This window comes from Lissotriton helveticus, chromosome 12 (genome assembly GCF_964261635.1).
Source record: "Lissotriton helveticus chromosome 12, aLisHel1.1, whole genome shotgun sequence".
Classification (NCBI taxonomy): Eukaryota; Metazoa; Chordata; class Amphibia; order Caudata; family Salamandridae; genus Lissotriton; species Lissotriton helveticus.
The window spans coordinates 577,991,853-578,019,804 of NC_136073.1; the positions used below are offsets into that span (position 1 = coordinate 577,991,853).

The following is a 27,952-nucleotide window of genomic DNA, read 5'->3' on the forward strand; positions in this document are numbered from 1 at the left end:
GCAGGTAGCCCTAATGGCTAATCGGGAACTAGGTGTGGGGCGGGATCCAACTGAAGTTGTTACCGATCAGCCCACTTTGGCAGAGGTAGGGTTGGTCGGCACTGTCATGTCCAGTAGCGCTGCAGCTGTGACGGACCCACTTATTAGGGTTTTCAGCTGGAACGTGGATGGACTAGTTAGGAAGTTGGCCTTGCCTGACTGGAATGCTCTTGTGGAGGAATACTCCATTTGCGTGTTCCAGGAGACCTGGAGTAGGGAGCCCCTGCACAAGGCGGGTTATTCATCCCATTTTACACCTGCTGTTTGATCGGAATTGGGCAGGGGGCGTCCCTCGGAGGCCTCTTTATTTGGGTATCTTCCTCCCTTAACTGCAGGGTAGAGGAGCATCAAACAAACTGCCCGGATCTCCTTAATATCACCTTAAAAAATTCCAGGGGTCGAGTCATTCTTAACATTTTTAATATCTACGCGCGGGGCATGAAAGGAGGCAGACAATCACCCACTATAGCTCTCTTAGAGGGTCTGCTTAGATCTTCCCCGTATAAGCTATGTACCCTGGTCGCGGGCGACTTTAATTGCACCTTTGAGCCTCTTGGCTCAGAAGTCACCCAAGATCAGGAGGAGGACGACTATAGGAGGGGGATACCGGCTTTAGAGCTTAGCCCAATTAAGAGATGGACCGAGGTGGCACTCCAGGTCAATTCTCTCACCATGGAGTTTGACGTGAGGGCCCTCAATGGAAGGACTAGATCTGATAAAGCGGGAGCCCATACGTACAATAGGCCCAACCACACGTCAAGAATTGACTACATTCTGCTTGACGTCCACCTATGGAGCTCGGTGGAAGATATGGAGATCATATCCTCCGTGGAGAGCGATCACAACTTGCTCTCCCTTGCCTTGTCTCCTGGGTGGTTTGAGGATATAGGGGGTCCATCTACATGTGTTATTGTACCCGGTGAATCAGTTGTCTTGAACTGTGGTAGACGGCTGAAGTGGGCTAAGCTCACGCTCTCGGTTGAGAAGATGTCCATCATATCTCAGCTCTTAACCACAGCCTCAGACAATTTGGACTCTCTTGAGGGCGGGCCGGTGGAGCTGCACGATTAGTCTAGCTCAGGCCATAAGCAATCTGTTTATTGTCCCATTCAGTCACAATGGCGGGAAGACACGTCCACGTAAAAGACAGGGTTGGTATAACCACAAGTGCAGGGTAACCAAGACACTGCTCGTGGAAGCAGTGAAATCTAAGTGCCAAACAAAGACTAGGGAGGCTAGAAGGTTGTATTCACAATGTTTGAAACTTGCCAAAAAGGAATGGGAGGATAACTTTTGGCAGGATCTCCTGGCTGCAAGTAGGAGGAGAGATGCTAAAGGCTTTTGGGACCTGGTGGGCAGTAGGAATCTCCCTGATGACACCTTGAGGACTTGTACGATCCCAGCACAGACGTGGTTCAACCACTTTAAGGCCCTTTATTCAGCTGTAGAAGGGTCACTTGATGACCCATTTTCCCTTCCCCTATTTGCACTGGATAGAGCCACTGATCCCTTTACTGCACGGGAGGTTATGAACTTGATCAAATCCCTGATACCCCTGAAAGCAGCTGGTCCTGATGGGCTGCCAGGGGATCTTCTTCGAGCCTATCCGGGTGAATGGGGCACACTGATTTCTGCTATCTTGAATGCCATCCTAGACGGAGGTCCTGTCCCTGAGTCTTGGAAAGGGGCAGAGGTAGTCCCAATTTTTAAAAAAGGTTGTCGGGACCAACCGGGGAACTATAGGCCAATAAGCCTCATCGACTCTACTCAGAAGGTGGCGGGAAAGGCGATTTTGGGGCGGATTCTTCACTGGGGGGATGAAAACCATATATTGTCCGACCTGCAGGCGGGTTTTCGTTCCGGTACAGGAACTATTGAGCAAGTGTTTAGATTATTGCTTCTACACTGGAAGGTGGTGGAACTGGGCAAGGGCAGTCTTTACTTGGCCTTTATAGACCTGAAGACTGCCTTTGACCTGGTTCCTAGGGAGGAACTCTGGAGGGTCTTGCAGGGTCTTGGGCTGCCCCCTTACATCTTACTGCTCCTCATCAAACTACATAATGACAACTATGCCCAGGTGCGATGGGGCCAGAACGGGGAAAAGACCGTTAGGATCCCGGTTAATAGGGGTGTCCGACAGGGTTGTGTACTAGCTCCCACACTATTTTCCCTGTACGTGAATGGTGTGGTAGAGCACCTGCTTGAAGAACCAGCAGACGCCCCCTCCTTGGGGGGCGTGAGGATTCCAACCCTGTTGTTTGCGGACGACACCCTCCTTATCTCAAAAACTCCCCAGGGCCTCCAGAAGCTTTTGAATCGCTTTCAGGACTTTTGCTCAACAAGAGGGTTGGTCATAAACGTGGAAAAAACTAAATACTTGATCATGCACCCTCCACGCAAGCTTGGTCGTCCTCCAGTACTAAATTCTGTTCCCCTTGAGAGAGTCTCAGAATTTGATTAATTAGGGATCCGCATGAGTGATGTCATGAGCTGGTCACCCCATATCAACAAAATGACCCTTAGTCACAAAAGGGTGGGGGGAGCATTGTTGAGTGAGTACCGTAATTCTTCCAAGCAATGTGTAGCTCCAGTAATTGACATTTACAAAGCCAGAGCTGTCACGGCATCTCTTTACGGGGCTGAACTATGGGGCCTTGGTATTATGGAGGTACTTTCCAAGGCAGAGAGTACATTTCTGAAGGACCTCCTGGCCATTCCGATGAGCACTCCAACAGTTCCGGTGCTTTTGGACGCGGGTTGCAAAGCAGTTAAGGACCAGGCTCACCTCCGGCCACTCCTCTTATGGGCTCGTCTGTGGAGAGTTCCCGAATTGAAATCATATGCGGATGGGCTGTCAGAGGTGATGGGAATGTGTGGTTGGAATAAGATCAAGTGGCTCAGGGATATCAAAAATCTCCTGGGAGACCTTGGCCTGGGGTCTTGCTGGACTACACAATCTGCCCCGCCAAAGGCGACCCTGAAAAAACTATATTGGGAGTGGGTCTCTGCCCAGCTCATCAGTAATCCACGTCACTGCAACTCCACCGCAGCTTACTTGAAAATAAAAGACGTTGTTGCCTTTGAGCCCTATTTGGACCTAATTACAATTCCTGCTTAGGAGACTTGCTCTCAAGATGGAATACACCCGCGCAGGCATCACCATACTGTTCACTATGTACAACTAGGCCAGAAACTGTGGCTCATTTCTTTTTTGAGTGCCCTGACTACACCCGCCCAAGAAGATATTGGCTTATACCTCTCTGCAGGCAACTGGGAACTCGCCACTATACGGTGGCTTTACGGATTTTATTAACTGACACATCCTCCCCCATAGTCTGTGGTGTGTCCAAATTCCTAAAATGGGCATGGTTGATTCGCATAAAAAGACTGTCTATATCAATTTAATTCCTTTTTAAATAATTTATTGTTGTATAACTCACAAACCTTTTATTTGACTTAATTTTAACTTGTACAGTTTTTTTACGATGTGCTATTTTATATATTTCTGTAATGCTTTTATGATATTTGCATATCGAAATAAAGTTAATTTAAACATCTCACCTTGGTTTGTGGACATACACAGCAAGAATGGGGTTGGAAAACACCAGCAGGTGGTAGGATAAGAACCACTGCGATGCTCCCAAAATCACATACACTTGTGATTACAGTAGAAACTGTTACCTTTTTTAATAGGAATGAATGTTTACAAGACTGATCTTATCAGACAAACAATGAGCCAACTAGTAAGTAGGAAGAACTGCAAACAAGACCTCCACAAATGATCGTTAATACCAAAACAAGGTGACAGTATTTCAAACAAGAAGGCCTCTCTGACTCTAAGACATAAAAATAAGGATTAAACATCAGACTAATGCCTAGGACCACACAACACAATGACATGCCACGTTATACAATAGCATACAGTGACCGGCCATACCATGATATACAACAGCAGGTCATACCATACCATATAATGATAGGCCATACCATGCCATAGTAGGAAATGGCAGGCCATACAATGCCATACCAAAATATATAACTGCAGGCCATAACGTGCCAAACTTTACAATGAGAAGCCATACCACTTTCTACTGCATTATACAATGAAACGCCATATCATACCATGCCATAGTATACAATGCGAAGCCATACTATACCATACAACACTATTCAATGACGGACAATACCATATCATACCATACTATACAATGACAGTATCTATCTGAAAGGCTGTTACAGGGAGTACAGGGGGTAACCCAAAGGGAACCCCCAGTACATGGGACCATACTTCCAACACTGTAATCAGTGTTGGGGTATGATTCCAACATGTTTGATACCAAACATGACCGGGTTCAGGCAGCCACTATATAGTTAGATATCTCATAATGACTGATGTCCACTATATGTATTAAAATGGCTGATAGCACTTACAAAGTGTGGCAAATCAACTCTGTGGTTTGTAGGGGTGTCCCACTCATGCAGGCGCACCCTCACACATAACCAAGTACCATGCCCTCAGGACTGCAGAGCCCGCCATAGGGGTGACTTATAGGTTTTAAATTTAGTGACCTCAGATATAAGGGAACCTATATCTGTCATGAGAGGTGCAAGCACCAACTCAACCAGGTTGACTGGGGGTGAGTGTTTGATTTGCTCTAACGCTCCGTTCATCATCCCATTTTGTATCGCTTTGTACGCCCTAAGTTGGCAGGGTATGCTCAGACGTGAGTCCCTTGCTCACTTTGCCACTGGATTCAAGCTAGCCTGGCTGAGGACGGCTGCAATGCCAGAAACCGGTCCCAGGATGCTTGTTTCCGGTCCAGGGAAGACATGGTTTTGGCAGGTTGGGCTGGACTGTTCCCATGAGGCACAGGGTCATACTGATTTGCATATGGCCATGTCTGAACTGGGGTGGCGGAGTGAGCTAAAGAATGGTGATGGATTAAACCCAGATCATTTGACTGGGGGTGAGTGTTTGATTTGCTGTAACGCTCCGTCCATCATCCCCTTTTGTATCGCTTTGTTTGCCCTAAGTTGGCAGGGTATGCTCAGACGTGAGTCCCTTGCTCACTTTGCCACTGGATTCAAGCTAGCCTGGCTGAGGACGGCTGCAATGCCAGAAACCAGTCCCAGGATGCTTGTTTCCGGTCCAGGGAAGACATGGGTTTGGCAGTTTGGGCTGGACTGTTCCCATGAGGCACAGGGTCAGACTGATTTGCATATGGCCATGTCTGAACTGGGGTGGCGGAGAGAGCTAAAGAATGGTGATGGATTAAACCCAGATCATTTGACTGGGGGTGAGTGTGCTCTAACGCTCCGTCCATCATCCCCTTTTGTATCGCAATGACAGGCCTGTAGTCACAGTTCGAGTAGACTCCCATGGGTGGCACAATACCAGCTGCTCGAAGGCAGATAAGACCCAGGGTGAGCATCTTGAATTTTTCCTTTTTCAAGAAGTAATTGAGAGGGTCTGGGTCAAGAATAGGATGGAGGTCTCCATCCTTCTTTGGCACCATAAAGTAGCAGGAATAGCAACCACAACCTACTTCTGATTCTGGTATCCTCGCAATTACACTTTTAGCCAGAAGGGTCAGTACTTTCTGTTGCAAGAGCGCAAGGTGGTCCTCCGTCAGCCAATCAGGGGACGGTCAAAGTGGGATTGGGGTCTGTTGGAAGGGTAGGGCATAACCCCATTGGACAATCTGAAGCACCCATTTGTCTGTAGTGCTATCCTGCCATTGGGGCAGATGGTTCCGGATTCTGCCACTAGCCGGATGCCCATGCTAGATTAAGGGCATACTACAGAGGGTTTTACTGTGCAGTTGCCAGGGGGAGTGGATTTGGCAGACCTCTGGCTTTGGGCCCCAGAAGATTTGTGGGAGATGCGCCCTAGGCCACGAGGTGGCTAGGGGGGAAGTGACGCAGCTGATAGTCCCTGGCTTAACCATGGCAGGGACAGAAGGCGGGATGTGGCTGTCATGGCCTTGACCTTTGTGATATCTAGGAAAAAATGTAATACTAAAAAGGTACTGTGTTTAGTTCATTCTGGCTAGTATGCAAAAATAACAGGATCTGACTGCAGCAGAGGTGCTCCCAAAGTCTAGATGGGTGTTCAGTCATGGAGACGTTCATGCGACTAGGTAACATACAGGGTTTAGGGCTGTAGTCAGCCTCCATCTATGTGTGGGGTTCTTCCTCTTAAATTGACGTATGCCGTCAAATGTTTTTGTTTGTTTTTAACAATGGAGTTGTCCCTCTAAGTCTATGCCTCTCCTCGCCCCTTTTTTCTGGGAAATTCACTGGTTGATGATGTGCCTGTGGTGAATTCTCTGGTGTGGAAAAAGAAGTAGCATACTAACCACGGACATCATATGCCTCTGGGTCTAATGGAGACCCTCAGGTGCCCTTTGCCACCACTGCCTGGACAGTGTAATCCTTCTTTCACCAGCTTGGTAATGTCTACTCTGGATTTGAAGTCAACAGAAATACAAGACATATTGAGTTGGCTCGACAAATCAGAGGACACTAGGAATGAACTATTTCAAAAGACCATCGCTGATAATTGTTTTGTACGAACGCGGAGCTAACTTCCACCCTTTCTGTGCCTAAAGTATGTTATCCCCTTCTTCTCTTCCCTTTCTTGTCCTTGCTGAGGAGTAATTGGACCCTGTCCTGTTGGAGCGCTGTCCAGTCCCTGATACTGCCGCAGGGTCTTCACTCATACTTCTAATCTCCGGGAAGAACTGGATTGGAATGCATCATGGCCCGTGCAACCCTCTTCCGCTCACAGCCAGTGATGTGAGTTGGCTCCTGCACAGCCTCGGCCTTATATCACAAGCCCTTATTTAAAAAATTGTAGCTTGCCTTCCGGTGTAGATAATTGACCGCCCTTTCTGTAACTAGCTATGGTTTATTAATGACAAACTGTAATTAGAGCTATCCTGCCATGGTTTAATAATGACAATCTGTAATTAGAGCTATCCTTCCATGGTTTAATAAGGACAATCTGTAATTAGAGCTATCCTTTCATGGTTTAATAATGACAATTTGTAATTAGAGCTATCCTTCCATGGTTTAATAATGACAATTTGTAATTAGAGCTATTCTGCCATGGTTTAATACTGACAATCTGTAATTAGAGCTATCCTGCCATGGTATAATAATGACAATCTGTAATAAGAGCTATCCTGCCATGGTTTAATAATGACAATCTGTAATAAGAGCTATCCTACCATGGTTTAATAATGACAATCAGTAATTAGAGCTATCCTTCCATGGTTTAATAATGACAATCTCTAATTAGAGCTGTCCTACCATGGTTTAATAATGACAATGAATCAATTATAACTTTACTCGATACTTTTCAGTAACATAAAAGTATACTACAAAATGAGTTAAAACAATTACAATTTTTAAATTACTCTTTATATTTACAGTGCAATTGTTAAACGTCAGGGGAATAGACAATTAAAAAAATAAGCCAGTTCCGTGCCCTCAGGTGACTCTTTGGGGAGACAATAATTATCCTATAAGGTTGCCCCCACATGCGTTTCCTTATTTTCAATACCTCAGACATAAAAGAAGACATTGCACAGCACACAAGTGGGTGTGTAATTGTTGTAAAAATAAGAGTGCTGGCCTACATTGTCTAAAATTAAGTGTTTTAAAAACAAATAAAATATATCTCTTCCTAGGTATTTTATAAAATGTATAAAAAAATATGAGGTGCATATTGGTTATGGGTGACACACTATCACACAGGCACATTACTAACTCAGACGTGGCATGACAGTTATCTGGAAATCATACCATCAATTGTAACATATTTTCCCTGAATCTAGTCAGGATGAACCTCTGCTGATCATTACAAACCAGGGTCAAATTAGGTTTCAAACCATCTGGGGGGGGGTCATTCTATTATAGGCGACTACAGATGGTTTTATTCCCTCAGCCATTCATCTCTTTCTCTTGCATTGTACTGGGCACGCTGTTTCACTGTTCTTTACCTTTTCATTTAAAAGATTCCATATTGGAGAAAAGTTTTGGGAAGCCAATCATCTCTCATGTGGATTTGACATATCTCAGCCAAGGGGTCTCCATCGCGTGATCTAAATTCATTGCATCGCTGAGTATTAGTTTATTCAAACTTGTTTGCTCATGCTTCCAGATTGAATGGTGAAGCAATATAGGGGCTATCTTCAATCTATCGGAGATGTACGGGATTCCCAATTCAGCGTGGAATACATAATTCGACGAGCTAGAGTGGAGGGAAAGGATGTATTTAAAAAATGAGTCCTCAACACTTTGGATACTTTGTATATTTGCCATTCCCCATACCCCAGCACCATTAGAAGCCACTGCCACTGCTTACTTGTTTATATATTAAGGAGTTCCCTTATTGCGTTAAAGCCCAGTTTCTTTATAAATGTGGATATCCCATTAATGGATTTCTCCATTTGCGCACTTCTGCTGGCTACCATCGGGGACCATGAGGTCTTACTATCAAAAAGTATCCCAAGATAGCAGAAGGTAGGTGATTCACTCAGCTTTTGTCATTCAGTGTAGAAAGCAGGTTCTGTCTTGGGTTTGGCCCCATATGTCATGGTGTAAGTTTTGGAACCATTTACTTTCAGCTCCAGGTCCACCATGAAAGTGATGTATCCGTTTATTAGAGCTGTCCTGCCATGGTTTAATAATGACAATCTATAATTACAGCTGTCCTGCCATTGTTTAATAATGACAATCTGTAGTTAGAGGAATTCTACCATGGTTAAATAATGACAGTCTGTAATTAGAGCTATCCTGCCATGGTTTTATAATGACAATCTGTAATTAGAACTATTCTGCGATGGTTTAATAATGACAATCTGCAATAAGGGCTGTCCTGCCATGGTTTTTTAATGACAATCTGTAATTAGAGCTATTATGCCATGGTTAAAAAAAAACAATCTGTAATTAGCGCTATCCAGCCATGGTAATCTGTAATTAGAGCTATTCCGTGATGCTTTAATAATAAGAATCTGTAATTAGAGCTATCCTGTGATGGTTTTATAATGACAATCTGTAATTACAGCTGTCCTGCCATGGTTTAATAATGACATTCTGTAGTTAGAGCTATTCTGCCATGGTTAGATAATGACAATCTGTAATTAGAGCTATTCGGTGATAGTTTTATAATGACAATCTGTAATTAGAGCTGTCCTGCCATGTTTTTTTAATGACGATCTGTAATTAGAGCTATCGTGCCAAGGTTAAATAACAACAATCTGTAATTAGAGCTATCCTGCCATGGTTTATTAATGACAATCTGTAATTAGAGCTATCCTGCCATGGTTTATTAATAATAATAATAATAATAATATGTAATTAGAGCTATCCTGTAATGGTTTAATAATGACAATCTGTAATTACAGCTGTCCTGCCATGGTTTAATAATGACAATCTGTAGTTAGAGCTTTTCTGCCATGGTTAAATAATGACAATCTGTAATTTGAGCTATCTTGCCAAGTTTTAATAATGACAATCTGTAATTAGAGCTATTCTGCGATGGTTTAATAATGACAATCTGTAATTAGAGCTGTCCTGCCATGGTTTTTTAATGACAATCTGTAATTAGAGCTATTCTGCAGTGGTTTAATAAGAACAGTCTGTAATTACAGCATTCCTGCAATGGTTTATTAATGACAATCTGTTATTAAAGCTATTTTGCCATGGTTTAATAACGATAATCTGTAATTAGAGCTATCCTATGATGGTTTAATAATGGCAATCTGTAGTTAGAGTTGTCCTGCCATGGTTTATTAATGACATTCTGTAAATAGAGCTATTCTAAAATGATATAATTATGACAATCTATAATTAGAGCTATACTGCCATGGTTTATTAATGACAATCTGTAATTAGAGCTGTCCTGCAATGGTTTATTAATGGCAGTCTGTAATTAGAGCTCGACTGTCATGGTTTATTTAATTACAACCATTAAACGCCCATTCTGATATAGAATATGGCAGAAGTCCCTTAGGGTATGCAAGGAATAAGTGTAGATGCTTCTCTGCTATGGAGGTCAAGAGATAATCCGGGGCATTTTCCTAAAAGTTTGAAATTAACACTTCCTCCTTTCACACTGGAGGCCGGTTTGCCCTAGAATTGACAGTGCGCTCAATCCTGATTTGAAAGTAAGCAAAGTAGACACACTCTTCAGCCGAATGAAGGAATCAGGGTAGGTGACGGTTGGCAGTTAAACCGGTCTGGTTCATTTATCACCTGCCGTAAACCTGAACTAAGGCTGGTTATGGTCGATTATGTGTCCTCAAATAGTTGACCTTCAGTATCTCCATGCCAAAGCTTTTCATTAGAGTGAACCTTGAGACCAAGATCTTGTGGAAATAGTGGAACAGTAGGTACTGAACAAAACACTACTAGTGATGGCAAAATATCCATATAGATGCCAGTAAAGCTGCAATAACAAGCTAGTGGATTTCCCAGCCAGTAAAACCAGTCCACAAGCACTTGTAGCTTTGCAGGCCTCAATGGTGATCAGAAACGAGTTGGCATGCAATCTAGCATCCAATGTGCTTCCTTGCTTGGTATAGCTGTCTAAATGTCCAACATCCTTTGACCCTGCGCTGCTTAAAGTAGTACTTGAAATAGTTAGTGCAATATTGTATCCCCTCTGCTGCCTGCTATGTTCAGATTAGACCTCTCTTGCTTGTAAAAATGCATCATTTCACTTAATAGGTTTAGTAGCAAAAATCAAGTATGCACTGCAGTTACATACTTTCACCTAAATACATTGTATTGCTACATGTAAAAATCAAGGTGTGAAATAATCAAAACTCAAGATCACCAACTGAAACTGGTTGTGTTCATAAATGAAAATAGACCCAATTAAAAAAATGCATGTTACACACAATTCCTGTTGTGCACTGTGATCCTGTATCCCTGTTACACTCTGGCAGTGTCTTGTACACTCTCCAAGCACCCTGTGTCTCATGTGCTTTTTTCACTTTGGTTAGTTTGCTTGCCGTAGGAGGTGGAAACCGACGCACTGCCAATGTTGTCGCCCACGGATTTACCAACCTTTTCATCCTGGATAAGAAGGACCTGAATGAAATCCTGATCCATTACCCGGAGTCGCAGAAAGTACTGCGCAGGAAGGCCAAGTAAGTACATGGTTAACTGTCTATACCGTGAGGTTTATGGTTGGTGTCCTGCATTCTGTGTGTCCTGCAAAATTACTTCCTAGTGGACTGATTCTGTCCATCGTTTGTGAACCAAAAGTGCTAAAACAACCTGAAGCAAATCTTAACCAAATCTGTTAATTCAGAAACCCTGCTTGGACCTTGATCATATGGGAGTCAGTAAAGGGAAAGGGATTTACCATACCCGTTAAATACTTTTACTGTCACCGTTGAAGTCAGGCATAGCATGCTAGATTGGTATTTAGCCCCAGCTATTCTGCTCTTGAGGCTCAAACATACTACCGGCTGAAAATCGTGATTGGCAAGTAGCCGACGTACTCTAACCCACAGACGCCCTCCAGGTTTCATTCCCCAGCGCCATAAATTACCCGCATGGGTAACCGAACAACATCGACATGGGTTTCTGATTAAATCTAACCATTTTAGTTCGAACATTGCACTTCCCTACCCCATGGACTGTTCTCTTCCCGCGCTTCCTATTCAGGCAGCGTATTTTCAGGCTTGCTAAACTTTCTTGCCCTGATGATGATCCATGTATCTAGTTATGGATCGAAACGTCGTTGACTCTCTGAACAGCATGCACGTTAAACTCATTTGTTAAAGCAAGTGCATCACTGTTTACTTCTAAAAGCTTGCCACATTATGCGTATTGGCGAAAAGCTTTCCTTTTTCTTTTGCCTGAAAAATGTGTGTTTATTTGTGATTGTTTTTGTGTTTGTTCTTGAAGGATACAGGACTGTGTCCCACTCGATTACTTTCTGTTTTACCACAACCAATCACCTTGAACTATTAAATCTAATGTCCGGCTGGACATCTTAAACTCAATATAGTACTGATTGTGGTCTATATTTACTGTTTTTGAATTTGAATGTTTGAAGGACCATTTGTTTTTCACAACAGATTGGTATTTAGAGCAGCAAATACAAAATGTTGCCCTTTATTTCCTTGCATTTATCCCGCAGTAAATTTTAATATATTTGGCTTGCCTTAGTCTGTGAGAGGAAAATTAATTTCCGGAGATCCAGTAAATACCAAGCGGAGGACATGTCTCTATAATTTGTGAACCATTAATGCTCACTACTGTATGAGCACTGCCTTTTGATGCCTGAAGGGAGCCTTCAATTCTAGTAGTGACAGAAGCGGTACAAATTAACTCTTTGTAGAGGTCCATCAGCCTGGAGCAGGTGGAAAACACTGGTGTTCCATATCTTTTTATATTTATTTTTATTTATAACTCCACAGCAGCAAATATCACATCACAGAGAGAAACAACAGTAAACAGAAAAACAACACTTCAATATAACTAATTTAAGATTCAAAATAGTCACAAAAAGATCCCCAACTACTGAGAGCAGTCTGGCGTTTTTTAAACCCTTTAACAGCAAATAGACTCCATTCTAATTTATATAAATTATACATTTTGGCCCGACATAACTCGAATGCTGGGGGATCTTTATGAAGCCACTCACTAGCAATACAAAGACGAGCAATAGTCATAGAAAAAAATATCAATTGTCGTGCTTATGTAATACAATCGAATGGTTATTAACAGGCAACATCCCTAGTACCATAATTACGGGAGTTATTGTCGGCCAAACATTCATAACTAAAGACGTACATTTCTCTATATCAGAAATAAATCTAAATAATTTACCACAACTACAAAAGATATGTAGACTATCTGCATTACCTTCCCCACATCGGAAACACTCTCCATCGAACCCAGCTCCCCATTTGGACATTCGAGCGGGGGTGTAATATAAATCAAATATTGTTTTAAAGAATTGTACTTTCAAATTATCTGACATTAAAATCTCCCTAGAGCTCCCAATTATCTTCTCAACAGAGATATTTTGTTCTCCCAATGTCATAGACCATTTGATATTATATTTATCAAGGTCATCTGGTCTATATGACAATAATAACTGGTATAACATACCAATTTTCTCCTGTCGTTTAACCATCTCTATAAGAGAATGGGGTGCTGAATTAACCTTTATCCCAACAAAAAAATCCCTGACCTGTAAAAATTAAAAAAAACTGCAATTTGGGCAAATCATATTGTGTTACTAAATCGTCAAAAGATTTCCACACCCCTCCAGAAGAAAAAAAATCCCCTAATTTAATATACCTTACTTTCTCCAGCTGTAAACTATATTATCCCCGAATATAGAGGGTAAGATCTTTACAGCAATCAAAGGCGTATAGTATGATATTTTCCCCACTGAGTCAAGACTTTTTTATTTTTTTCCATACTTTATAAGTACTATGCAAAACTTTAAACGTGTATGTTTAAAATAGCTCCCATCAACTTCTCTAAATAGGCACTGTATAGCGATTGGGCCCATGAGTATTTCAAAAATCGTTGGAGCCATAGCTCTAGTCATAGCTCCCTACCCCGTTAATAAAACCCGCATTTTTAGCAAAAAACATGTATAAAATATAAAGCAAAATCAGGTATGACTAACCCCCCTCTCTCAACGGGAAGCGTCATAAAACGCATCGCGCGTTTGGTCCTGCCAGGAGTCCAAATAAACTTTCCACAAATCGATTGAAGATGTTGTAATCTGGTGCTTGTCACTTCCAAAGGCACTGAACAAAATAAATATAAAACCTTAGGTAAAATATTCATTTTTATGATGTTGCTATATCCAATTAGCATGAAATGTAAGCGCCCCCATTTACCTAATGATTCTCTAACACTCTGTAACAGTGAATTCCAATTTACATCCATCACCTCTGACATAGAAGATCATATTTGAATACCTAGATAATTCACCTCCTTTACGACTCTATCATCTGTCCATACAATATTATCTGAGCACAGAATTTGTGTTTTTGCCACATTGAGTTTGTACCCAGAAATTTGTCCAAACACTGTCGCTAATCGTTCTATCTCTGCTATTGCTAAAGAGGGATCCACAGTGGTCACGGCTATGTCATCTGCATAAGCGAAGACAGAAAATTGGTAGTCATGTACCACAAATGGCGGTATGCAGGAGTTATGAGCTAATTGTTCAACAAAAGGATTCATGTAAATGGCAAATAAAAGGGGAGAACAAGGGCAACCTTGCCTAGTACCCCTAGTAATAGGCACCGCATCAGATAATAAACCCATGGCAGAGATTTTAGCGGTGAGGGTTATATAAAGTGCCTGAAAAGCCGTAATAAATCGGTCATCAAAGCCACTTTGATAAATCAATTGCCAAAGATAGTCCCACTCCACACGATCAAACGCCTTTTCCGCGTCTAATAGAATCAAGCCTAAATCCCTCTTTTCAGTGCATGCAATATCAAATAATGTTATAACTTTATTCACGTAAGTAACAGTTCCTCGCTGTGGTATAAAACCATGTTGGTTTAGAGAGACTAATGAGGTAATTACTTTGGATAGCTGATTTGCCAAGATCTTAGAATAAATCTTACTATCGCAATTTAGTAACGAAATTGGACGATATGATCCCACCAAGTCCGATGCTTTACCCTTTTTGCAGAAAACCACAATGGTGGCTTCCCCCCAAGATTTGGGCGGGTGACCTAGTTGTGCTGCACGGAAAACATTCAGCATCTCATCCTTTATTTGATGGAAAAAAAGCCTATAAATCTCCGCAGGAATCCTATCAGGTCCTGCCATTTTTCGTAAGGCTAGACTATTAACAGCACTTTCCAATTCTGACATAGTAATCGGTGTATCAAGTTGCTCCGCAACCAAAGGGTCTAACTGCACGAGTCCCTCCTGTAAAAATGCACTTTCTTCCCCACCCATTCCTCCCTGCTGAGTATAAAGGTTGGTATAAAACTGATGAAAAATAGAAAGGGTCTGTTTAGGGTCATGATGCAGATGCCCGCTCTGATCTTTCAACGATTGAATAATTCGGGCAGATTCTTTCATACGAAGTCGCAAAGCCAAAAGTCATCCAATAATTTCCCCATATTCGTGATTTTGCTGTTTAAACATTAGATATTTTCTAGCATTCTCCACATTCCAAAACCTTAAAATATTTGCCCGATGTTTAGCAACTATGTTTTCTAATCCAGAAATATCATTCTCATGCGTCGCAATCCCTGCAGTTAAGGCACCTTCCGCCTCTCTCAAGGCCTAATAGTGCCGATATAATTCCAATTTAAGTTTATTTAATTGGTGCAAACCAAAACTAAGCACTTCTCCCCGAAAACAGGCCTTAAAAGTGTCCCAGATAATAGTAATATGATCCTACGTTGTTATTTCTAAAAAATCCTTCATCCAACGATTCATATATTCTTTAAATTCTTCATTTAAACAGTGCTTCTGATCGAACGAGAAAGACTTAAATAGAATCTTCCTCCTAGATATGCCTAATTCTAAAACAGTAGGAGCATGATCCGAAGAAATCCTCGGATACAGTGGAATAAAAGCGTCTGATAACAAGGAAATAGACGCAAAAAAATAATCCAATCTGGCTAACTTTTATGAGGGTAGGAGTAAAACGTAAAACCCAAATCAGATGTCTTTAACTTGCCCCAAACATCCACTAAACCATGATCGCACATTAAATTATAATGTGCTTTAAAAACTCTCGGTTTCCGACCTATGTATTTCTGGGGGCCCTCATGTAATGCTTGATTAGTCAAATTAATGTTGAAGTCCCCACAGATTACCAAAGGTTGTTCCCACAAGGCCAATTCCATATTTAATTCAACTAGAATTTCTGGGTCGTCGAGGTTGGACCCATAAATAGTACAGAGCGTAATCTTGCATCCCCCAAGCCCACATTCAGTTATAACCCACTGCCCATGTTTATCAGCTAAAGTACATCCAATAGTGAGTATATTTGATTTAGCTAAAATAGCAACACCATGGATCATACCAGTTTGTTGAGCAGTAGATATTAATGAAAATCCCAGCTCTTTCAAAATATTACGTTTGGCCCGGGGTATATGGGTCTCTTGAATTCAGACTAGCTCTGGTTGAATATGTCATAATTCCGCAGCCCCCTCTGTCGCTTTGCCCAATTATTAAGACCGAAAACATTTAATGAGCAAATTTTTAACCCTTTATGTAGCATTGTGATACTGTAACCATCCTTCCGAAACACCCAATCCTGACCCTGGAGAAAATGGCCCAGTGTAGGCACACTTAAACAACTTATCACATATGTCTAAACTTTGACACCAAAAGATGTTCTTTATTTTTTTCCCTAACATTTAAACAATTGCTTGCTGCTGTGAAATTTTTCTCCTTTTACCCCACCTAAGTGAAACCCTAGCCCCCCTACCCCTCCCTACCCTAGTATACCCCATCCACCCCCCATCCTCATCTCTCCCCCCCCCCTTTAACGAGGCTTTAGGACACAAAGTCCGGTAGATGCGAGCTCGCCAAAAACCCCATGCCTTCCCCTGTAGAGCCTTATTACACAGAAAATCATGAAATCAAAAGGAGTGTAAAAGGAAAACACATATATGCCATTACAGATAACCAACAAAAATCAGCCTGAGTAAACCTGGCTATGCTAAATAGAACTTAAAAATCCTTTGGCGGGGGCAATACTAGTAAAAAACCGAGAAATAAAACTTTTAACTTAGCAGGAAACATTAAATACACTTGAGCCCCTTTAGACTGCAGTTCTGGAATCAATTGACGGAATTGCCAGCGGAACTCGACAAACCGTTGACACAGATCTGGACGCACAAAGAACTCAACATCACCCCCGTTTCTTTTCTTATCGGGCCGTGCTAGTGTGAACACTTCTTCTCGTGACAAGAAACTATTGAAAGATACCAAAAAAGCCCAAGGTTTAGAATCCTTGCCAGGCCTCAAAGAATATTGAATGGAAACCTATGAGCACGTTCAATTCCTCGATCCCGGTACCACCGGGTCAAATTGGGGAAAGCTTTTTAAAACAAATCAACAATAAACCCCCTTGGATCTTGTCCTGTGATGTATTCCTATAGGTTCTGTATCGATCCCCCTATTCCTGACCCTGTTCTGGTTAATAATTAACTAGCAGCCATCCCACGGTACAAAAACCGTTATCTGATTAAGCCACACCACGGCACAGGAACGCGTTATCTGATTAGGTCATAACGCTTGCCATCTAATTAGGCAAGCACTATTCCTCCAGCCCCTGATAAGGCATACGGAGTTCTCAAAACAAATCAAACCTATGACAACCTGGGAAAATCCCTGCGGCCATTGTTTTGATTTCACCGAGAACTTCAGTGAAGAATGTGCTAACGACCAGTCCGTATGACATCCTTATTGACGTATCTATGTCCATCCTTACGTCAATCTCGGCACCTTACAGGTATAAATATTACCGACATTGCCTTAAGCAAACACACGCGGTGGTGACGAGATCGGAGCAGCGAGACTTGCCGAAGAGGCCAGCACAGAGCGGACCCCGCTGGCGCTGCCCCGCCTTCCAGACGCGCTGAGAACGAGACGCTGCTTTTCTCCTGCCGAGAAATCCAGCTCCGGCGCTTCCAAGCGGCCCTCGCAGGCAGCAGGAATATCAAGACCAGAGACGAGAGATACCAGCCCTCAACCATTCTAGATCTCAGGTACAGAACTGAATAACCCCTTGCAGAGAATTCTTGAGTCAGTCACTTGGCAAAACAAACTTAACTTAAACTGCTACTTATCTACTCCCGCCCACGTATTAGGCTTAGGTCAGGTACACTGGGGTAGGCGTGGTTAGAAGCACCAGTTGAGTACGATTAGTCAAATGTATATATGTATGTATCTATTTTATCTATTTTAAATATCATATGGCTTAGAAACCATATCAATGCTTCTACAGTATTATTTTATACTCCTGCTTTTATTGTATGCACTTTACTTAACCATAAGTATCGCAATAATATCGATTCATTTCTCTTGTACGAGAAAAGAGACTGATCAATAAATAACATCTTTTATTGAACACGCCCGTCTCTTCCTTTTCTCTACAATCTGGTGAAACTAAGAATGCACTGAACTGACTGAGTAAAATAAGTTGTCTTTTGTTTTCACACGACTCTAGAGATACACTCTTGATTAGGGGAGAGCAAAGTTGTCCTGTTCTATGGTTGTCAGAAACTAAATCCCTTCTTGTCTATCCAGGGAGGTTAAATTCCTCCTTGCCTATTCGAGAAAGTTTCTAGTGAACTCTGAGCTAGCTGGCAAACCCAAAAACTTAAGTCTAATATCGTCAGTAGAAGACCTAGTTAACCTCCGTCCTAGGTCTATACTATTGAAGGTATTATTCCAATGCGCAGAGCCTATTGGGATAATAGGAACTACACTAATGGCGCCCAAACGTTTGGATAGGCGATAAAACTAACGCAAGACATTAGAGTAACTCAGTCGTGCTTTTTCACACAGAACCCCTTTTTTCCCATAATACTCCAAAGACGTCTGGAGTGGGTGAAAGGTCATATCCGCCAAACCTCGCAGGAGGAGACTCCTATGTATGGTTCTTGGTTTAGTCAACGTTGAAGGATACACTGTTCCAAAATATTGTGCATCTAATCTTTGTTTCCATAGAAACCTGATCTGCAAATAAATAAAATAATCTTCTTGACAATAGTATGTCAGAAACTGAAGAAGAAAGGGAGACAGCTAGACTAGCAGCTGAACTCCTAGAAGCAGACAATACTCTGCTGGAAAATGACCCAAATGCAATACTCATCCCGGTCAACATAAGAAAATCTATAACTTTAAAACTTATAGAAAATGGACTGACACCAAGAGGTGGTACAGTCATATTCGTAATTGAGGCACACGAATATCGGCAGACAGAGGTATTCTATTCATGGATAAACTTTCCAGCAGCAAACGCTGTAACAAAGGACTTCCACTATTACAAAATAGAGGAACCTCCTAATGAGTACACTCCTTTCGAGGAAGTGGAAATACCACTCAAATTCCAAGAGCACCTGCTCTTGTTTCATGGCGCCCTAAAACATAATAATCACATCACCAGGCTCGGTCCACTAGGTAGACCAGGAGCAACGTGGCCGGTCCTAGCCGGATACACACCACATCCAGACATTGAAGAAATGCCTGCAGCAGAGCTTTTAATACAGCTAAAACAACTAATCAAAATACATAGACAATTAGTCCAATATGTAATGCGGACTTCAACAGTCCAACCAGTAATTAAAATTCCACAGCTGAACCCTCATCAGGGTAACACAAATAAAATTACACCACAGAACATACAGTCCTGTCTAGGTAAAGTACCCGCAAAACGGGAACAAATACCTTTCTGGCTAGCACAAAAAATCACTCAAATAGAGGCGGTGTTTCCAGACACCACCCCGGTAGAAAAACACAGGATTCTGACTATCTGTCTTCCAATGGGAATCGCACCACATGTGGAGGACTGTGACACTTGGGGTACAGTCTTTGCTTCCATATACACAAAAACACATGGTGTACCATCCATGTCAGTAATACCAGATGTGCTAAAACAGATCCAAGATGAATACGGTCCAGAACCCACTTTAACTCTCAGTATGAAACTACTGAAAGACTTCAAGCAGGTCTCTGCAATATTATTACGTGGCGAACCGCCAGAGGTTAAAAGAGACAAATATAGCAGACTAACCAGCTGAAATTGCCAGAATCATAGAGAAATCCTATGAAGAACTAGGAAGAGATAGTTTGGGTGGAATACCAGTGAAACCCCAACTAATTGAAAGTCCTGAAAGGGTATTTATAAAAAATAATATAAACACTCAAAAAAAGAGCTGGGATGGAAATAAACAATCCAATCCTAAAGAAAAAAGATTCCAGTCCAGAGGAAGGTCTCCTCGGCGGAGAGAAAGATCTCCGAACCAAGGACGCAGGTCTCCCCAAAGTGAGCCCTCTGGGAAAAAATACAACCTTAGAAATAGGGACAATATAAAGAAACCTGATAGATATCAAGATAATGATACACGTCCCTCTCAATCTTTTCAGACTTCCTCGCAGAAATCGGAAAGAAGAGGACGATCAGAACACAGGGAAGAGCACGTCAAGTCCAAAGACAAGGAACCTGCTCATCCAAATAAAAAGTTACAATTTCCAAAAAAGAAGGTAGCCAGTATTAAAGTAGTCAAAGATGCCGAAAATACTGAGGACACAGCTGAAAAACGGAGAATGGGCTCAGACAATGCTAGACAGCGCAGCAGAAGTGAGCATAGCTCGCAAAGTCCTTATGAATCATCTGGAGACAGTGGACACGAATGAATATATTCAAGTGGAAACTGCAGACACCAGAGATAGCAAACCTCACAAAATATATGAAATAACATTACGTATAGAGGGGGATAAGACTAGAAAAATAAGGGGTTTATTTTGGGATAATCTCTCCAAGGGCTATGACATCCTTCTAACTGAGAAAGACTGGCCACCCGAGTTTGTCAGGGAGTGCCCTCATGGCGAAGAAATAATTATGCCTGCCTTCTAAAATCATATTCCAATTCATAAAAAATATACACTTGCTAGAAAGTGGGCAGTAGCTCAAGCTCCTGCTTTATATAAAAATCATGTAGGATGGGATGAGGACTCTCCTCCTCACAAAATCCAGTTAAAATCACAACCTACTGCACAGAGGCAGTACCCAATTAAGCAAGAAGCTAAAAAACAGGTAAAAGAGATCCTAGATCAACTTGAATACCAGGGGGTGATTGAAACTTGCACCTCACAAATGAACAATCCTTTGTTTCCTGTCTCCAAACCAGACAACTCATATCGTCTAGTTTTGGATTACAGACACCTTAACTCATGTTGCAAAACCTTTGCAGTACAAAACTCGCATAGTGCTGCGCTAATGAATAACATAGTGCGCAAAAAATACAAAACAACATTAGACATCTCTAATGGATTCTTTTGTCAAAATATAGCACCAGAGAGCAGATATTTGACTGCGTTCTCGGTAAATGGCTCGCAAAAAAGTTTCTGCCGTTTACCCCAGGGGCACAAGAACAGCCCAGGATTATTCTCAAAGAGAGTAACAGAATTACTACAAACATACGATGACGAGGCATTATCATATGTCGACGACATTTACCTAACAGATGATGACTTGGATACTCACTTGAAGAGAGTGAACACCATAATACTTGGGTTCGCAGCAGAGGGTTACAAATTCAACTTTAAAAAATCAAGAATTGCCCATCTAACAGTCCTGTTTTTAGGATATGAATTATCAAGTGAAGGCAAAAGCCTGGCTGACAATTTCCTAGAGAAATGTGCTGTACTCCAAGCTCCTAGAACACTAAAAAACGTACAATTAATTCTAGGCTTCCTAAATTTCGGAAGAACATACATTGCAAATTACGCAGAAAGGGTCAAACCCCTTTATGATCTAATAAAACCAGACTTTAAAAGAATCAATTGGACTCAAAAACACACAGAAATTTTGAGATCTTTACAAACAGACATGTTAATTAAAACAAAATTAGAAACACGTGACAACACACACAATCTTGTGATTCGAGTCATCCCAGGAAGATGCGGATTCACATACCTGACCTCTAATGAGGGAGAAAAGGTACCAATTGCATACAAATCACACTTGTACACAGAAGCTGAAAAGAAGTTCAGTATTAAAGAAAACATTGTTCATGCAGTTCAAACGGCTATAGCAAGAGAAAAAGACAACGCTGACGGTAGGTGTATCACAGTCAGAACAGCGGAGTCAGCCTTTGAGGCATTAACAACCCCATGTAATTTACCAACAACAGCGTTGAATCCAGAATGGATACAATGGGTGAATTCAATTACAACGGACAGAGTAGAATACTACTTTGATCCAGAATTAAAGGAATTAAAATATCTAGAATATGAAATGACATACCCTCTGCCAATCGACATTCTGCCTTTACGACAGTACGCCTGTGTAATACATACAGACGGGCATGCTCAACCCTCAGTTTGGGGAGAGCTGACTTACAAGGCCACATGCGAAATTGTAAAAGAAGTGTGGCGCGGAGGTAAATTAAGACCTCTACTTACAAAAACACACTCAGTGGAAAATAATTCAGAACAACAAACTGAAATAATAGCGTTAAAAATGGCGCTAGATAATGCCGATCGCGAATTCCCGACACTTATTGTGTGCGATTCGTATTACTGCGTCAAATCATACAATACCGATTTACAGAAATGGATTCAAAACGGTTATAAAGATGACACAGGTGCTACAATAAAGCAAAAAGTGCTTTGGGAACAAGTAGTTCTTTTACAGAAAGAACTACCAAAAACTCACGTCATACATTCACTGAGTCATCAGCGTGATGGCGTTCACGTTGCAGGGAATTCATTGGCTGAGACAGCCACAACGGTAGCAACTAAACCGGCTTCCGTAGCTACAAAAAAGCGTACAGTAAAACACATTGACGGTGAAACTGTGCTGGCGGTGAAAACGTCATCAAAAGGCGACTGCTCGGCGCTACCGATCAATTATCCACTCAATTATACATACATAATCGATGCAAACTCAGTCCCTTTTGCTCGAATCCCTGGAGTGGGGGATAGAGTAATTCCAAACACGGACAGGAGAGGCTTGTTAATAGCAGACGCACATATGGGTGAGGGTCTCAGACACCTTAAACAAAAAGATTCTCTGGAAGAATTACAATCAGTGTACTGGTGGCCAGGCATGAGCCTGCATCATCACATTTTTGTAAAAAACTGCCCAGACTGCCATAGAGATCGCAGTGGCGAGCGAGGAGGACTATTACCATGGCACTTCGCTCCAGAAACACAACAACAATAAGAAAGTACCCATCACGAAAAAGCGTTATATTAACATAAAAAGACTAATTTTCACTTATGATGTAAGACCCCAGCGCTCGGCTGACGTCTGGACTGTTATAAAAAGATTTGCGAGTCTATAATGGCATATACGCTAGGAGCATGCTACGTTTTGACTAATGTATTCCTTTTAGCCTTCAAGCTTATGGGGAAGCATGGCCAAATGAGCATAGCATAGCGGGACTCTTCTCACTTCCTTCCTGAGGGATACGGGATGGTGTAAAGAAAAAACCAAGACATAAAGCAATCTATAACGGAAAAGGTATTAGGTTCGGGAGCTGGGTGGGTCAAACATCTAATAAGTGTCCAACGTAGTCTAAACAACCTGCCAAGAAATTCTCTGAGGGGATTCAGTCCGTACGAATTATTGTTTGGAACTAGAATGATGGTCTTAGATCTTGACAGTTAGACTTCAGTGGTTAAAGAAAAAAGCTTTGATATCAAAGATCGTTTGGCTATTTTGCAGGACTTAAACGAAACAAGGAAAGACCTGAGCAACATAAAGTTGAAACAACAGCCAACGACCACTGAAGAAAAACCACCTGTCCCAGCAAGACCTGTCTGGATTCCAAAAGTCGGGGATCTAGTCAGAGAAAAGATCGCGGTAAAGAAGGAATTTGGGCCTTCTTACAGAAAAGCAGTTCCTGTCTTGTCTATCAACGGGACAAGATCAGTAGTACTACCGCCCCTTGCTGGTAAAAAGGAGAACAGAGTTGTATCAATCGACCTGATAAAACCACAATCATGTGGCCGATAACAAACAGTAGGCCAAGTGGACTCCCGATAAGTAGTAGAACACCAAGGTTTGCTACAAACACAGAGGTTCATTCTAAGAGGCTACTCACATTTGAAATGCCAACAGAACAACAACAAGGACTATGCAACAATGCTATGGAACTTAAACCTCTAAAAACCCAAATAAATACATTTAGCAGAGACACACCAATCTACAATGAAGTAACAAATGACTATGCTGCTGCAACAAAACACACTAATAAAGCAAACAGCAATCCTGAAACAATAGGAACAATAGACAGAACGGCATCCGGTTACTTCATCAACTTCAATGATTCATCTGAAGATCTGAGTGAATCAAAGGAACAAACATCAACAAAAACCTTTAACGATAAAGCTAAGGAACTTTTTCAACATCTGAAAGAAACCTATCTGATTTCTCCATGGATTGAATTCTGGGTGGCCTTAGGTGCACTTATCCTCATACTTTGGCTCATCATGGTACTATGTTTGGGACACTTCATTGAGGGAAAATATGCTAAAAGGGACACAGCAAGCCAGAAAATCAACTTGGTCCTCAAACCACACACGTCTTCACACGTCGAGAAAAGATAACTTTCTTCAGTCAACTTCACAGCCAATCCTATACCCGGTGGGGTAGCATGGGACAATACTGATTATGAAATCTATGGTCCGGTTGAAATCCTGAAGTATCCACATCAAATCAAGATCTCATTGAGTGACTTTGTAAAACCAAGCTCAGTTGCTGATGATTGGGACGTTGAAAGCATTAATAATATGATGTCTGACCTAGTGATGTCTGCTAAATTTACAAAACATGATTATTTGCAGGGTTCGTCTAATTATGATAAAATGTTCTGCTATAATCACTATAGTAATCATTATCTGCATAAATCTGCACAACCTAGAAATGTTTTCAATTATAATCAATGGGAACACTGTGCAACCCCTCCAAAAGGTAGCTCAAGAACTTTTTATGACAAATATTCATATTTTTCAGGGTTCAACACAAGTAATGCAGAAACATTTTATTTCAAATTATCGAATAAGACAGGTACAAAGACCATGCTTACAAACACTAAATTGATATATTCAGACTCATTTTTTGAGCAAATGAGTACATTTGGTTTTGATTACTGGGACAAAAATGTTGAAATAAAAAGTGTTTGGGGTACAAAGGAATGGCAAGTACAAGGTATAGAATCATTGTTTAGAGCCTGCATGATCCCAGAACAAATTATATTTTTGAATGACACTGTTCAACAAACTACCTGTCTTGGCCTAGCTAAAATCAAAGACTTAAACAAACCGTCTATTCCAAAGCCATCAATGAACGGTAATATATCTTTAGATGAGGAGATAGACGTAAACCATATATAAAGCCAAAACAGAACCCATCCTGATTGGAAACAGTGGTTGATCTGGCCCACAGATACTAATAACTGTCAAGACAGATTCCTGAACAAAATCCAGGGGTTCACATTGACCAGGCCAGACCCTAGATATTCCCAAAGACAACACACAGGGATAATTACCACGTACAGTGTGGGCAAGCTCTGCCTTCAATGGCTACAAACATCCACACTGGCAGAAATTAAGCAACACCTAACTTTACTTACTGATGGTGCTGACTTGCGTGATTTCATTATGGGACCGCGCAAACAGCGTCAAAAACGCTTCATAGCAGCCTCTGTATATGCAGCTTATAACGAAGCCTGGAAAATAACTCAAATTGAAACGTCAGAGAGAATACGGGAAATTGACCGTATTAATTTGGAAAAATCACTTTCTGTAGTGGACAATGGGTTAATGACTCTGTCCTCCAGAATATACTCTTTGGACAGCATTGTGTCTTCAGCAATCGACATAATATCGCAAGACTTACTGTTGTTACAACACGGTCAGTCCCAGTTGCGTTCTATTGTACAACTTGGCTGGACGTTACAAAATCTGCGTTCAGGCTATGTGCCTTGGCGTTTAATCAACACAACGTCACTATTGAATATTATTATTAAAGGGGCTTATAAAGCGCCTGGTGACGCCTCCCGGCGTGTCCTTACTGATAAACAAATCAGTATGGCACAGAAGGGTGCTGATTATACAATCCTGAGCATTGAGAAACTCGAGAGATTACCATTGACAATGTCAGAACGACCTGTCAGTGAATGGATAATACATGGAATAATTAATATTCCAATATCTACTTTCAGGTTTCAATACTGCCAAAAATATATACAGGCTGGCATGTACGAAAAATTGGGTAAAGGGTACATTAAGTCAACATGGAACTTGCCCTATTCACATGCATGTGTCAGTAATAAAGGCCGGAAAGTTTTTCTTAGTGGCAATAATTGTGCGATGTCACTAAGCGGTACACTTCTGTGTAATGGTATTAGTTTACACGGAGCCTGTGAAGGGTCCTCAAATAACCTTTCATGTCACCAGCTAGGCACACCTGCGACACAAATAGAACCATTCTTTAGGAGACTATCGAACGGGAGTTACATTATAATTGTAGACCGCAGATGTTGTAGCTTGGTGCCCGGAATACCTTATCTCATAACTACGACTGCGAAGGTCATGTGCTGTGAACGAGTATTGTTCCCCAGCGCAATGCCAGACAGGGAGGCAAGGTTATGGCCGAATTTGAAAATTGCTTCTATTCGAATTGATACTTTAAGCAGAATGAAAACAGTGCTCCTTCAGACGCCGACCAGGCTCACGTCATCAAAAGAAACATATGATCTCCAAGTTGCAAGGACAACGGCAGAGATTCATTCATTGTTATCAACTAATTCCCCCATACATTTCGCAGAAATCCTGAACGAAATCTTAAATATTTCTGATACCAGTGGAGTCTCAAATGTATTTAAGACAGTGTTTTCGGGGGCTTTAACACCATTTAAAACCATTCTGGGTATTTTTCCGGACTTCGTCCATTCCATCTTTGGTGGACTTCCTCTCCTTTTGGGACTAGTGGCAGGAATCCTATTTTTGATCCTGTTATTTCGCTATGGCAAACCGTGTCACAGACAAAACACCTGCGACAAGGGAAGAAACAATCCTAGCCATTGGATACCGGGACCGGATATCTAAAATCCTTGGACTGTCCCGGCTTAGAGACCTGAACATGACTTGGTTTCTTTCATTTAGACCAATGTGGCAAAGCTGTGTTTTACCTGTATTAAGGTGCTTGCTATGCGGAGAAGAATGCGTGTTGGACACCTGTCTGACGCTACAATCGGATGCGCCAATGGATACAGAAACTTTGTTGGGTCCGGTCACGGCTCATGCATTGTGCTGTCCCCAGCGGCTACCAATCCTGATGACGGCATTTGTGGAGACTTCACCACTACGATTGAGGGGTAGTGAGGTTCAAGATGAAAGCAGCATCGATCAGGTACGACCTTCTGTCAGCTATGCTGATCAAAACATCAATGGAGGCAATCATGCTCATGAATGCATGGTAACATCTTTTTCCGAGTTAGTGGAACTCTCACAGGAAGCTGTTGACAGCTTTTTCGACAGTCTAAATAATATGATGTTCTCACCAGAGCAGAAATAATGACTTTTGAGCAAGCTAGCACACGGCGTTCCCATCACCCTGAATTTGGCCTTCAACGTTAATGATAAAGTAACATGAACAATTTTTTTTTCTCTAGTTTACGGACAGCAGATTTTTTTTTCACTAAAACCCCAAAATATTTTATAGTTTTTCGGGACACTTTAGAGACATTAACTGCCCTCTGGCATGTTCATGGATATTTTATTTTGTGATGAAATGGTCTCGCATTTTTTTCTTCTGTATTAAGAGCCATTTCATGTGTTATTTTTCAATATTTTATTAATAATGATGTATGAATATGCGTGATTAATTTAGCATTTTTCTACTGCTTGAGTGCATATAGTGCTTATGATTATTTTTTTCTCGTGTATTACATAATTTCAAAATGCATATGGATGTATTTTGGGGTGGTACGGTATACACATACACTACTGTATATTTACTATGCCTAGATTTGTAAATATGGACATAGTCTGCGTGGAGTGGGTGTGATGTATTCCTATAGGTTCTGTATCGATCCCCCTATTCCTGACCCTGTTCTGGTTAATAATTAACTAGCAGCCATCCCACGGTACAAAAACCGTTATCTGATTAAGCCACACCACGGCACAGGAACGCGTTATCTGA

General features: G+C 41.6%; 1 protein-coding gene across 1 annotated transcript in view; it reads left to right on the forward strand.

Annotated features, from left to right (window-relative positions):
• The window catches only part of CNGB1 (cyclic nucleotide gated channel subunit beta 1), a 1,191,945-nt gene that overhangs the window by 1,118,768 nt on the left and 45,225 nt on the right, over positions 1-27,952 (forward strand). Inside the window, 1 exon segment of the mRNA XM_078668834.1 lies at positions 11,055-11,201. Coding sequence (XP_078524960.1) covers positions 11,055-11,201 — 147 coding nt within the window.